Below are 15,458 nucleotides of genomic sequence, written 5' to 3'. Positions count from 1 at the left end.
CCTTAACGGCCGGCGCTAAACCTCCCAATTTTGCGACCCCTGTGTTTCAATTCTGATGGAGATCCTTCCTTTTGGATCTATGCTCTATTCCTGGGCAACACCAGTGATATAGATTATGGAAGTGGCCCTTTTGACCTTAGATATTTCTGACTGCAATCGTGACAGCTGCTGTCCTTACCATAGTTTATGGAGATCAGCAGGAGAGCACCTAATTTGCATTGTGCTAGCAGGTGCCCCACAGATGCATCTCCAGCCTGCCCCATGTTCCCAGTATTCCCTCGGCTCTCTGTGTAAGGAGGCTGATCACAACTTTTAAACAATGTTCTCCAGTCTTTGGGGTTTCAGGCTACATCCCTGGCCAAGAGCTTCCCCAAAAGGACTCACTGCTGGCCGTCTGAATGGCTAACTAACCTCACTCAGCATACTGGCCTCCAGTCCTACACTGGATCCAGACTGAGCCGAGAAAGAAGGTATATCCAGTGTAAAAATTTGCCAACCCACCACTTCGCATCCGGCTCGCCAACTTACATAATTTGTCTGGCCGGGGGCGAGTGGAGGTTCCATTTCTTGCAAGGCTGCCTGAGAAATGGTGGGGACCTAGTGCTACTGAGCCTCTGAGGTTTTCAAGTGGATTCTGATCGAGTTACAACACGGGTTTGCTCGAACTCCGAAGAAAATTCAGGGCCTTTGTGCCCTAGAATAAATCCATTGATTTTAACGGGAGCTTTCAACTGACCTAATAGGTAATCCAAGGCATTTGAATTGAAAAACAATCACTGCTAATTGGGCAGTCAGAGTCCCAGTTGAAATGAATGGTGTTGTACCTTCCCTTTTAAGCAAATGTTAAGTTAGTCTTTTTCAAGTCTAAGTTTAATATCGACTAATCACTGCTTATGGATTTATCCCTTCCCTTCCCCAACCTTTCTTTGCTTGGAGATGCACTGTACTGTGGACCTTATCACTTCAGCTAGCTTTCTTAAAAAAATCTCTTCTCCAATTATTACACATCAACACATTTGTCATAATTTGAGATTTAATAGATGTTATTGTAACCCTCACCTTTGTCTTCATCACAACACAATCCTCTTGCTTATTATTAAAGTGACTTGGTTCATCATGCAGCCAAGTAGTAAAAGTTACTGGGGATCCATCTGTCCATTCGAACAGCATCTGCATCTTAAGATCATTCATTCCAATCCACACCTCATCAGTGGATACTGCAATAGATTCAAAAACAATGCATTTTAACGGATGGAATTCAACTCCAAACATGCAGAATATCTTGAAGGATAGGGTAGATTATCCTCTACAGGGTAGATTATCCTCTACCCGGCAGCTGGAGAACTGGTGCCCCTTGGTGCAGAGAAGAAGAACATAGAGCGTAGATGTGATACATCAGGTCACCTTCCCAATTATACTGCCCTGAGATATCCTGCGTAGGTGTGTCTGCGTCTGTAGAAGAGTTCAGGCCCAGCACTTGTAATTTAGTAAGACTGGAGGAGGCATTCCCAGATGCCCATTTCATTCTTGCTCATTGAATGCCCCAGACCTCTTTGTGCAGGGGTCTACTCCCAACCCCTGATGGAGCAGAGGGTCTGCAGCGACTCCAGGTGCAAGCTGAAGATGCAGTATTATAATTTTGCTAATGGAACCTACCCACCCTTCCCTGCGAACCCCAGGGATGATTTCAAGTACTCAAAATCTTCTGGCTGCAGCTCTCCATTGATCTCAGTGGCCCAGAGAATAACTACAGGCCTGTGCTTGGATTTCCATCCCTAAATTTAGGCACACAAGCCAACCAGGTGAGCAGGCCCATGCCTGGAGTTCCCGTAGGAGGAGAAACATTGCATCCTCACTGGTGCAGCACACCAGAAGTTCATGGGGTCTGTCAGGCACTCATATTGGGAAAGCTCTAAATACTCTGAAAACAATTCACAATGGAATTTCCCGTGATACAAAATATTACTGTTGAAAGAAGTTTATGATTATTCGCTCTCATTGGAAATAATGTGAGCTTAGAAATTGTTGCTGATGTACTATTAATGGGCCAGCTAGGTTTGTGACAATCACTACACACACTGGTTAACTCCTCCATCACCACATGGTTTCTGGAGCTGCATTAAAATGTGTGCTTTAAATCCTGCAGAACAGGCCAAGCAATGAAACAGAAGTAATAATCCTGACAACCAGCTGTGAATTGCAACTATGAGCCTGCTCCTAAACAACTTGGGGGAGATAAATGTTTGAAAGTGGCAAACTCCAATGAGTATATTTGGATACAAAAAAGGTGTGATTCACCTGTATCTTGAGCTCAGAACTGTAACACGTTTGGGTCCCCAACCTATCCATCCCTGGTTTGGTAGTAAGTACTATCTGTACATATTAAATACGATTGCATGGACTGCATGCTTAATAAACTATGAACACTGACCACAATGTGTAAGAACCCTATTGATTTGAGGAGTAGTTAGAAGATCAAATAATAAATGGGGACAGTTACTTTATAGATGGTGGACAGCATTAAGAAATGGTTTCGCTGTGGTATATATTGCCTGGCATTTTGAATTAGTGCTTGGTGCACCAACCATTGCTGGTTCGGCAGCAAGTTTCTCTGTTATTTTCACACTCTTGTTGTGCTGTGGTTTTGCTATCCTATTTTTCAGTCCACATGGTAAGGCATTTTCACAAAGCTAAATGTGACACATGCAATGGCTGACATTTATTCAAGAAATCCTTTGGTTGGCTTGTATTTTAAGGTGTAACACCCTCACCCACCCCCACCCTAACCTGAACAGTCGAGACATCTGAAGCACAGCTTTAAAATCCCAATGGTACGTTCGATAATCATTCTGGTTATAGTAATGCGTTGTTGTTCCTGCATTCAGATTCTCCCTGTGATTGGTGGAATGGTCATGTACTATGACTGCAGAGATTTGCTTTGGTCTCCAAGGAGCCTCCTTTAATTCTTCCTTTCCCTGGCACGGAAGATTTACTTAAAATAAAGACATTGTGAGAGGATCTGCGAAGCAGGCATTCACTTATAGATTCTGTGCTGCTGGTTGTATACCAATGAAAAAACAAAATCCTTTCATACAGGGCACATCATTGTATGTAGGCCCAAATGAAATCTGGGTGTAATTGATGGCCTCCTGAACTCTGGGTAAACCACCTGTGGAATTATGTTATCCTCTCAATGTTGCTGCTATTGGTCAGCAACATATGTATTTGCTGAATAATATATTGGTGACTCCTTTGATGCACTTGTGGATAGCAAACTGGCTGACACTGTAAAAGTACCAAGTATTGGCCTGGAAGGAGCCAGCCAAAGAAATTGAGGATGGATGTCAGATTATGCTCGTACATCTTCCTGACGGCGATGGCACAGCTGTGTCCCAGCTTCCCTATAAAGTCCCAGCCTCATTAGGTACATGTCTTCTGCCCTTGCCAGCAGCTATGTCTGGTATTGTAGTCCTGTTGTGTTGTATCCCAGTGGGACCTGACGGTATGCCTAGTGTGTCACCTGACATTGAGGACTCATTCAAAGAATGATAGAGCACAGAAGGAGGCCATTCGGTCCATTGTGCTGTTCCTTCTCTGCTAACTGCTGTTCTAATACAGGACTGATTTACTCGCCATAATCCCATATCACCCAATAAAAGTATACATGATTAAAGGGACATCACTGTTTTGGAAGGTACATTCAGTTTCTGGAACAGACTGTTATTAAAACCCAATGCAAAGTTTCCCATGTAGCCTGTAGGGAACCATTTGTCTGCAGCAGATATATCAAGCTTTGTTACTCAGTTTTGGTATTTTTTTCTTGATTTTGATTTAAATTCTATTGGAATAAATAGTTGGAAACACCAGATCCATTGGCAACCACACATCAACTGCGGCATTTTTGTTCTTCACACATCTATTTACAACTTGGTGAAATAACTTGTAGAAGTCTCTCACTGACAAAAGAACATAAGAAATAGGAGCAGGAATAGGCCATAAGGTCCCGCGACCCTGTTCTGCCATTCAATAAGACCACGGTTGAAATTCTACATCAACTCCACTTTCCCGCCCTTACCCCATTATAACAGTAGTTCACTATGATTCCCCTCAAATATTCATTTGTTGTAGAAACTGCCCTATCCCCATAAAGTTAGCATTTAGTACTCACAATATCCAAGCTGGGTAATGATAAAGCTGTGTTCTTCAATATTGTGAATGCTAACTAGGTCACCTTCCTCCTTGCGACAGGCTGTCAAAGACTTCTGCCATGTCTTGCGATCTCGGTGTAGAATATAGCAATAACCTACAAATGATTGCCATCCCTTTGGGCAAGAAATGGGTACATCGATCACTGAAAGACAGAGTCAAATTAAGTTTGTTTTAAGTATTTTTAATTCCAACAAGTGTCATTGAATTTCAAAGACAAGTAAAATACAATGCACTGAATCCAGACTCCTGCCCGTCACTCTCACTGCTGAGTTTTGTTGTATATGTTTTCCCATTGGGTTGTATGGATATGTACTGAGGTTACTGGAACCTTGGGGTGCATAGGTACTAGCTCTAAGTCAACCAGCTTTCTCACCAACAGACACCACCGAAATCAGGCACAGATCCACTCTAATAGACTATCAGGCATAGTATGAGTAAATAATAGGGAAAGGATCTAACAGCCACCTTCAGAGATGTTGTTCGAGTTACAGTTGCCCAGACACTAATGACAGAATATAGCAAGAGAGAGCTCTCCTGATGATACAGCAAGCTTAAACAATATCACGTTCAGTTCACAGTCTGTGTTTAATTAGCTGACCCCATCTTGAATGATGGCGTGGATACTGCTATTGGCCTCAACAGCTTGAGGTCATGAAAGGCGCTATATAAATTCAAGTCTTTCTTTTTTCCATCTTTCTTTCTATATAATGTTGATATAACTTGTTCTAACTTGTAATCCAATGCCCTCCAGAATTTGCCTGATGAGTAACTGCCTCATACTGACTAGATACTTTCAGTGTATGTTTAATAATCACTTCCAAATCCTTTTCTATGACTTCCCCCAATTTGAATTTGTTATTTGAATTATTATTGTTAGTTTTCTTTTGTTGTTGATTATTCGTCTGGCTTTGTTTGTTTAAAACTAGTTTGTATAACTCATCGCTCCCTGCAATTGCAATTGCAATTGTAAAAAGAGGCACTTGTTGGATTTAACCTAATCCCACAATTCATGCTGTTATAACTAAAATAGAACTCTTTCAAATAAGCATGGCACCATTGAATTTTTAGGCTATGGATTTGTGCAGGGAAAACATTTGTAGTATGTTACTAGACATATCTATATCTTCTGTATATTTGAAATGCACAAGAAACATGTTCCACTAAAACTACAGAAGTCTGTGGATGAAGGAAACAACATGCGGCCAGTTCAGAAGCCTGTCATAAGGACTTGAGTGTGATTCAATGCAGATTTGGAGGAGAGCCAGGATTCTCTGGGCTTTTAGCACTTATTTTGTAGTCAGCATTGCGAAATTCTTGCTTTCGAAACCTAGCCTCAATTTGACATAGATCCCATGCTTCAGGTTGTTTATTTTCCTGTTTCCTTCCTTTGTCCTGAGCAAACACCGTTAATCTGGAATTGTTGATTACTGACTGATCTTTCAACAATGATAAAACTTTGGTTAGGCCACAATTAAAATAATGTGTACAGTTTTGGGTGCCTTATTTTAGAAAGGATAATAAAGCCATAAAGATCAAACAGTGTAGATTCACCCGGAAGATACCAGGGATGGCAAACTAAGGTTATGAGGAGAGACTTGAGATACTGAGAGTATAAAGGGTTTTGATAGGGTGACTGAGGAAAGATTATTTCTAATGGTGGGGAGTTAATGCTGTGACATCATCAATTTAAAATTATTACTAAGAGAGTGAGAAAGAAATTAGGAGAATCTTCTTTACGCAGCAGTTTGTTGGAACATCAAATAATTTGCTGCAGGACTGTGAGGTTATCCATTTTGGGGGCAAAAACACAATGGCAGAATATTATCTGAATGCCAGTAGAATAAGAAAAGGGGAGGTGCAACGAGACCTGAGTGTCATGGTTCATCAGTCATTGAAGATTGGCATGCAGGTACAGCAGGTGGTGAAGAAGGCAAATGGTATGTTGGCCTTCATAGCTAGGGGATTTGAGTATAGGAGCAGGGAGGTCTTACTGCAGTTGTACAGGGCCTTAGTGAGGCCTCATCTGGAATATTGTATTCAGTTTTGGTCTCCTAATCTGAGGAAGGACGTTCTTGCTATTGAGGGAGTGCAGCGAAGGTTCACCAGAATAATTCCAGGGATGGCTGGACTGTCATATGAGGAGAGACTGGATCAACTGGGCCTTTATTCACTGACGTTTAGAAGGATGAGAGGGGATCTCATAGAAACGTATAAGATTCTGACGGGACTGGACAGGTTAGATGTGGGAAAAATGTTCCTGATGTTGGGGAAGTCCAGGACCAGGTGACATAGTCTTAGGATAAGGGGTAGGCCATTTAGGACTGAGATGAGGAGAAACTTCTTCACTCGGAGAGTTGTTAACCTATGGAATTCCCTGCCTCAGAGAGTTGTTGATGCCAGTTCATTGGATATATTCAAGAGGGAGTTAGATATGGCCCTTATGGCTAAGGGGATCAAGGGATATGGAGAGAAAGCAGGAAAGGGGTTCTGAGGGAATGATCAGCCATGATCTTATTGAATGGCGGTGCAGGCTCGAAGGGCTGAATGGCCTACTCCTGCACCTATTTTCTATGTTGAGATGGAAACTGTAGCTTCTTTTGAGCAAAATTTGGATAAATATTTGAAGCACAAGAAGATAAAGAGCTATAGATAGAGAAGAACTGTAGCTATTTCTAGCTAAATCATAAATATGTTCTAAAAGAGGAATCTTCATGAACGCATTTGTGAAATTGCTACACAAATGACCACAGGAATTCTTACCTCAATTAAAGTAACATTTTAGAAACAATTTCCATCATGGTGTAACCTCTTGAATTGGTTGAAATTTAATGCTCTATGCTCAACTCGTACATGCTTGTAATAGTTAATGTCAAGAGTTACTCAGCAATATTAACTCTCTGATATACACACGACAGGACTAACCTGAAAGTGGAATAGTCTTGGAAGAATTTGTGTTTCCATTATCAATCTGACAAACATATCCCAGTTTCAGAGAACAAGCTTTGTTTTCCCACTTTTCTCCCATTGAAGGATTCAGGACCACACATGTATGCTCTGATTCAGATGATGGATGCCCTTAATTCACATAGAAAGAAAAACAAAACCATAATGTTCAGAAAAGAGTTATTAAGATGCTAATTAAAGTACCGCTCAAAGTGGAGGAGAAGCATCCGGGAAGGCGCCGAACACTTCGAATCTCTTCGCTGTGAGCACGCGGAAGCCAAGCGCAAACAGCGAAAGGAGCGCACGACAACCCAAGCACCCCAACCACCCGTCCCTTCAACCACCATCTGCCCCACCTGTGACAGAGACTACAGGTCCCGCACTAGAATGATCAGTCACCGAGAACTCATATTAGTGTGGAAGCAAGTCATCCTCGACTCCGAGGGACTGCCTAAGAAGAAGAGGAGAATTACAGTACTGCAATTAATACATAGATAAGAAGTATTCAGTGAGTGACTAGTCCCGGGGCAATTACACTGGAGACCAGATTGAAATCAAGTATGAAGCAGTTGATAAAGTTATTGTTGAATTGATCTGCTAATGGATGTACGGTACCTGTATTACAAGCCAATCAGCATCTGTGGAGAAAACAGATAAGTTCAAATTTCAGGTGTGCGTCCTTCGTCAGAACTCTGAAATATCAATTTATCTGTGTCTCCACAAATGTTGCTAATCCCATCCAAAATTTGAGGTCCAATCCATATGGAGCTGAATCCCAGTTGAGCCGGGTATAAATAACGAAGTTTGTGCCCTTCAACCCCAGGGATTATGGAGTGCATGAAATCAGCTTGAGGGGCATTTATCATTTTGTTTTTCAATTCTTCTGATACTGAAGCATTCATTTTCCTATTACTTACCAGGAGCCCAGTTCAAATATCTGAAGGGATTTTGATCACTCCATTGCCACCCACTGTCAAAATCCAGGCTATTTAGTCCTATCCAGAGTGGTGTCTTCAAATTAGCTACAAATGCTGAATAAAAAAAAAATGTATTGCATATAACTACGTTTTACCCATCAGGTTATCCTATTTTCACATTTTAGTGCAAATGATTTCCTGTAACAAAATAGCAACCTCACAGGGAGCAAAGCCAGAGTAAGTGCAGTAGCAGCCAAAAGAAGTAACGGAGGACAATCCATTGCCAGTGTAAGAGTCATTCATGTTACGCTGATGTGGAACATCTTTTCCTAACTAGCAAGACCAAAATTAAACTTAAAACATAGAAACATAGAAACATAGAAAATAGGTGCAGGAGTAGGCCATTCAGCCCTTCGAGCCTGCACCATCATTCAATAAGATCATGGCTGATCATTCCCTCAGTACCCCTTTCCTGCTTTCTTGTCATACCCCTTGATCACTTTAGCTATAAGGGCCATATCTAATTCCCTCTTGAATATATCCAATGAACTGGCATCAACAACTCTCTGTGGCAGGGAATTCCACAGGTTAACAACTCTCTGAGTGAAGAAGTTTCTCCTCATCTCAGTCCTAAATGGCCTACCCCTTATTCTACGACTATGACCACTGGTTTTGGAATTCCCCAACATCGGGAACATTCTTCCCGCATCTAACCTGTCCAGTCCCGTCAGAAACTTACACGTTTCTATGAGATACCCTCTTATCCTTCTGAACTTCAGTGAATAAAGGCCTAGTTGATCCAGTCTCTCCTCATATGTCAGTCCAGCCATCCCTGAAATCAGTCTGGTGAACCTTCGCTGCACTCCCTCAATACCAAGAATGTCTTTCCTCAGATTAGGAGACCAAAACTGTACACAATATTCCAGGTGAGGCCTCACCAAGGCCCTGTACAACTGCAATAAGACCTCCCTGCTCCTATACTCAAATCCCCTAGCTATGAAGGCCAACATACCATTTGCCTTCTTCACCGCCTGCTGTACCTGCATGCCAGCTTTCAATGACTGATGAACCATGACACCCAGGTCTCATTGCACCTCCCCTTTTCCTAATCTGCTGCCATTCAGGTAATATTCTGCCTTTGTGTTTTTGCCCCCAAAATGGATAACCTCACATTTATCCACATTATACTGCATCTGCCATGCATTTGCCCACTCACCTAACCTGTCCAAGTCACCCTGCAGCCTCTTAGCATCCTCCTCACAGCTCACACCACCACCCAGTTTAGTGTCATCTGCAAACTTGGAGATATTACACTCAATTCCTTCATCCAAATCATTAATGTATATTGTAAAGAGCTGGGTTCCCAGCACTGAGCCCTGCGGCACTTCACTAGTCACTGCCTGCCATTCTGAAAAGGACCCGTTTATCCCGACTCTCTGCTTCCTGTCTGCCAACCAGTTCTTTATCCATGTCAGTACATTACCCCCAATACCATGTGCTTTGATTTTGCACACCAATCTCTTGTGCGGGACCTTGTCAAAAGCCTTTTGAAAGTCCAAATACACCACATCCACTGGTTCTCCCTTGTCCACTCTGCTAGTTACATCCTCAAAAAATTCCAGAAGATTTGTCAAGCATAATTTCCTTTTCATAAATCCATGCTGACTTGGACCGATCCTGTCACTGCTTTCCAAATGCGCTGCTATTTCATCCTTAATGATTGATTCCAACATTTTCCCCACTACTGATGTCAGGCTAGCCGATCTATAATTACCCGTTTTCTCTCTCCATCTTATTTCAAAAGTGGTGTTACATTAGCTACCCTCCAGTTCATAGGAACTGATCCAGAGTCGGTAGACTGTTAGAAAATGATCACCAATGCTTCCAATATTTCTAGGGCCACTTCCTTAAATACTCTGGGATGCAGACTACCAGGCCCCGGAGATTTATTGGCCTTCAATCCCATCAATTTCTCTAACACAATTTCCCGCCTAATAAGGATATCCTTCAGTTCCTCCTTCTCACTAGACCCACTGTCCCCTAGTACATCTGGAAGGTTATTTATGTCTTCCTTCGTGAAGACAGAACCAAAGTATTTGTTCAATTGTTCCGCCATTTCTTTGTTCCCCATTATAAATTCACCTGAATCCGACTGCAAGGGATCTACGTTTGTCTTCACTAATCTTTTTCTCTTCACATATTTATAGAAGCTTTTGAAGTCAGTTTTTATGTTCCCTGCAAGCTTCCTCTCGTACTCAATTTTCACCCTCTTAATTAAATCCTTAGTCCTCCTCTGTTGAATTCTAAATTTCTCCCAGTCCTCAGGTTTGTTGCTTTTTCTAGTCAGTTTATATGCCGCTTCCTTGGTTTTAACACTATCCTTAATTTCCATTGTTAGCCACGGTTGAGCCACCTTCCCCATTTTATTTTTACTCCAGACAGGGATTACAATTGTTGAAGTTCATCCATGTGATCTTTAAATGTTTGCCATTGACTATCCACCATCAACGCTTTAAGTATCACTCGCCAGTCTATTCTTGCCAATTCACATCTCATACCATCGAAGTTACCTTTCCTTAAGTTCAGGACCCTAATCTCTGAATTAACTGTGTCACTCTCCATCTTAATAAAGAATTCTACCATATTATGATCACTCTTCCCCAAGGGGCCTCACACAGCAAGATTGTTAATTAGTCCTTTCTCATTACACATCACCCAGTCTAGGATGGCTAGCCCTCTAGTTGGTTCCTTGACATATTGGTTGAGGAAACCATCCCTAATACACTCCAGGAAATCCTCCTCCACCTCATTGCTACCAGTTTGGTTAGCCCAATCAATATGTAGATTAAAGTCACCCATGATAACTGCTGTACCTTTATTGCACGCATCCCTAATTTCTTGTTTGATGCTGTCCCCAACCTCACTACTACTGTTTGGTGGCCTGTACACAACTCCCACCAGCGTTTTCTGCTCTTTGTTATTCCGTAGCTCCACCCATAACCGATTCCACATCATCCAAGCTAGTGTCCTTCCTTACAGTTGCATTAATTTCCTATTTAACCAGCAATGCCACCCCAACTAATTTTCCTTTCTATCTGTCCTTCCTAGATGTTGAATACCCCTGTCTGTTGAGTTCCCAGCCTTGGTCACCCTAGAGCCATATCTCCGTGATGCCAATTACATCATATCCATTAACTGCTATCTGCGCAGTTAATTCATCTACCTTATTCTGAATACTCCTCGCATTGAGGCACAGAGCCTTCAGGCTTGTCTTATTAACACCCTTTGCCCCTTTAGAATTTTTGCTGTAACGTGGCCCTTTTTGTTTTTTGCCTTGAGTTTCTCTGCCCTCCACTTTTACTTTTCTTCTTTCTATCTTTTGCTTCTGCCCCCATTCTACTTCCCTCTGTCTCCCTGCATAGGTTCCCATCCCCCTGCCATATTAGTTTAACCCCTCCCCAACAGCATTCGCAAATACTCCCCCTATGACATTGGTTCCGATCCTGCCCAGGTGCAGACCATCCGGTTTGTACTGGTCCCACCTCCCCCAGAAACGGTTCCAATGTCCCAGGAATTTGTATCCCTCCCTTCTGCACCACTCCTCAAGCCACGTATTCATCTGAGCTATCCTGCGATTCCTACACTAATTAGCATGTGGCACTGGTAGCAATCCTGAGAATACTACTATTGAGGTCCTACTTTTTAATTTAGCTGCTAGCTCCCTAAATTCGTCTTGTAGGACCTCATCCCATTTTTTACCTATAATCGTTGGTACCTATATGCACCACCACAACTGGCTGTTCGCCCTCCCTCTTCAAAATGTCCTGCACCCACTTCGAGACATCCTTGACCCTTGCACCAGGGAGGCAACATACCATCCTGGAGTCTCGGATGTGGCCGCAGAAACATCTATCTATTCCCGTTACAATAGAATCCCCTATCACTATAGCTCTCCCACTATAGCTCTCCCACTATAGCTCTCCCACTCATATAGAAGAACTGTCGAAGAGCTGGAATCAAAACCAGGTCAAGCTGGGCAAGGACATGGAAAGGTCATTGGATGAGAGGACCTAAGTTCACTGACAAGATTGTGAGTGCAAAATCGTAAATAATAATTTAATACATTGACAACTCATACATTGATGATTATGGAATAAGAACATTAGAGAATTCGAAAGATTATACTACGGAATTTAAATGAAGGTTAAAAATAACAGGAAGAATATTATCTATGTTTCCCACTGTTAATGAGTCACATTGAAATCTAATAAATGCCCCAAAACAAGTATACTACAGACTTGGGAGATATATGTGTTAATTGCACCTGGACATCGCATTATGTAACATTACTGGCATGGTCAGATGTGGTGGGATGTATTTTCTTATTCTGACACAGCTACAGGGAGTTGTGGAGGAGAAGCAGAGTTCACATGGCACTTCCAGTATCATGATAATGTTTACTGGTGAGTAATGCAGGGTACAAAAGTCTGAACGGGAAGAGATAAAAAAAGGTCATCATGAATCTGCAGTTGTTGCCCAAAACAGCCAAATTTTGCTGGCTAAGCAGTGCACCCTTCACAACAAGGAGAGGTTTGGGAATCCATTCTTGAGGCCATGTTTGTCTTTAGATTCTGCTCCTGAGACCTTGCAACCACTGATCTCTCCTGGATTTCCACACAGTCCAGGATGGGCTGCATGGCCTCAAAAACTTCCATCATTGTCACTGTTATCTCTCTGCTGTTAAGAACTTGGGAGTGGAAATAAGGAAGCATAGAAGTCTGATCGAAGAAGTAAAACATGATTGCTATCAGATGAAGAGCCTAGGGACCCAGGTCTTCAAAGAGAAAATAGTACGGAAGTACATAACTCAAGTACAGGCATTGGAGATGGTTTCCATGAATGTGCTGGAGATAGTGGGTGGATGTTGCAACACAATGATGCAAGTATTTGAGGCCATTCTAGCACTAACAAATCAATAAAGTTAATAACTTGCTGGGTATGGGTAATGGAATCTTTGTTTTGCTTGACAATAACATTTAAAAACATATTTGCAACAATTTGTTACCTGACAGATATGTCTGTATGTGTAGCTCTGTCACACTCAGCAAGTCTGAATTTTGTTGCTGACAACTTCTTCTTGCTTCATGCCATGTCAGAGCTGCATTGTAGTTGATTTGGTAGCAGTTGCTTGTTAAAGAATCTTTATACCATAAAGCACTGCAGCTGCTGGCTGTAAAAACAGACAAGTTTTACTCATAAATCATATCTCGGGAAGTATTTAAGTCCTCTGTAATAAAAAAAACACTGCTTCTCCTGGTATGTACATACGCAACGCATAATTACTTGCATTCTCATGCAAATATATACCAGGTCATGAAGCTTTGCTATTGTTCACTTAGCAATTAATAGTTCTCAAAATCATTGTTTATTGTTAGTCCAGCATGGTCATGGCATAATAATAGCACAAGGAAGTTTTTCTAAAATGTAATTTTTAACCATATTTTTAGGTTATGGTGATTTCCCACATTACAACAGTGATTACAGTCCAAAAGTACATCATTGGCTGTAAAGTGCTTTGAGACGTGTGGCGATCGTGAAAGGCGCTACATAAATGTAAGTCTTTCTTTTAGAACTGAGGCTCTGTAAACACGATTTGTACTCGTGTAAGCACCTATACACGATATGAAAATGAAACATTTCCCTATTGGATTCCACTTTGCTACTCAGCTGTAAGCAATCAGTGGCAGGGGTAATAGACTTTCTGAGGTGCTCCCAGCTAAGAAAAATTCCCTTTAGAAATGAATGAGAACATTCTTGAAAAATACTAAAGTGAAACATTCCTTTGTGCAAGCACTACCTCCAGTGCAATGGGCCACAGGAGAAAAGGCATGACTAGGACTGTAGAGTTGATTTACTCCTGTGTACTGTGACTGGAAATTAATGAGGCATCTGTTGAAGCATAAAACCAGGAGTACAGAGAAGGAATAGGCGAGGGAAATGTATTTGTCAAAAAGGAACTGAATTGACTGGCATGATTTTCAAAACCAAGCATCTACATATGTTATATAAATGAATTAGAACTTCTAAAAAGATGACACCAAATAAAATTATAAACAGCAATTTAGCAGATATTAATATATGGACTTCACAGTAGCAGAGCAAGCTGTTGTAATACTGAGACTGCGAATGAAACTTTATACAGGTAGCAATGATGGGCCAAATTTCCAAGATATTAGCAACATCCTATCCCAAATCATTTGTAGCACTTCTCAACTGAAGTATAAGCAGATGATTTGTACCCAAGTCTCTGTCAATGCTGCTCTGCAATTCTCTGCTTTAATGTATGCAACAGCTTGCCAAAGTTTTTCCTTCACTGTTTAGTCCCTTCTCCTGTTAGGAAAGGCCAGGGGACGAAATCGCCCTGCGCCCCAGTTGGGGGCGGTAACCATATGGGGTCAGGACTTTCTGTGCACAAGTCCCGCCACTGAATTTGGCTTACCGTCCTTCAAAGGAAGCATAGCACAATCTCGCTCACTCCACTTCCTTTGGGGGCTGTTACCGGGGCGCTACTGGGGCTTAAAGGGGAGGCCACTGCGCACTCTGCAAGGCCTCTGATGGCCTCCACTAGGCCACCAGGGCAGTGTTGGACCAGGCCTGCAGCCGAGCACCCAAAACAGAGTGCCGGGCTGCACAATGGCGGCCCGGACCACGCTAGGGCCGCCATTGTGGAGTCGACCCGAGAGGCAGCAATCAGAAAAAGATGGCAGCCCGAGGCACTGGCGCATTCCCCTTTAACTAGCGCCCCGAGGATGGATGTTGGCCAACTTCGCGACCCGCGGGATAACTTCCCCTGCAGGGCGGTAAGGGTTCGATGTGGGGCAGTGAGGGATCAGCAGCTGTGTGGCGGCCCGGGGCGCTAACTGCGGGGCACACGCTGCCATTGCAGCGCCTCCACAAATTCCTGGACATTTTCCCAGGAGGCGGCAGCGTCTCTCTTCCCCAAGCGAAAAGTTTCCTCCGACCCATTAACGCCCCAGGATTTCACCCCCCCATTCTCTGTTCAGTATGTTCTCCCACCATCTCCCCCACAACCCTTCCCCTCCCCCTGCCCTGCTGCCAACAGAGATAAAAAATCATTGCATTTTTATACACCACTTTACAGTATATCTTGATACTGTTTTAGTTGCTTTGGAAACAGGCACAGGAATTAAACTCTGCAAAATGCAGATGTTCTCTAAGTACATTCAAGAGCTGGTGTATTTAATAAAGCAGAAGCAAAGAAGGAAATCACCATCTTCATAGCTGGTTCCTTGAACGAGGGTGACTTGATTCCACATGAGTTCACTGGCCGCTTGGATGACAGAATGATCAGAGGCCAGAGTGGTGTAG

The 15,458-nt window shown here is 42.5% G+C and overlaps 1 protein-coding gene across 2 annotated transcripts in view; it reads right to left on the bottom strand.

The window, feature by feature from the left end:
• Positions 1–15,458, bottom strand: part of LOC139264623 (macrophage mannose receptor 1-like) — a 332,729-nt gene that overhangs the window by 221,616 nt on the left and 95,655 nt on the right. For both annotated transcript variants that reach the window (XM_070881368.1, XM_070881367.1), the window contains exons 4-8: positions 13,135–13,299; positions 8,070–8,183; positions 7,132–7,284; positions 4,169–4,351; positions 1,060–1,217 (exon numbers count right to left, since the gene is read on the bottom strand). In XM_070881368.1, coding sequence (XP_070737469.1) covers positions 1,060–1,217; positions 4,169–4,351; positions 7,132–7,284; positions 8,070–8,183; positions 13,135–13,299 — 773 coding nt within the window. The remainder of the gene's footprint in view (positions 1–1,059; positions 1,218–4,168; positions 4,352–7,131; positions 7,285–8,069; positions 8,184–13,134; positions 13,300–15,458) is intronic.

The sequence above is a fragment of the Pristiophorus japonicus genome, chromosome 5 (assembly GCF_044704955.1).
Source record: "Pristiophorus japonicus isolate sPriJap1 chromosome 5, sPriJap1.hap1, whole genome shotgun sequence".
NCBI lineage: Eukaryota > Metazoa > Chordata > Chondrichthyes > Pristiophoridae > Pristiophorus > Pristiophorus japonicus.
The sequence above is the reverse complement of the archived record's forward strand: the minus strand, read 5'-3'. Positions and strand labels throughout refer to the sequence as shown.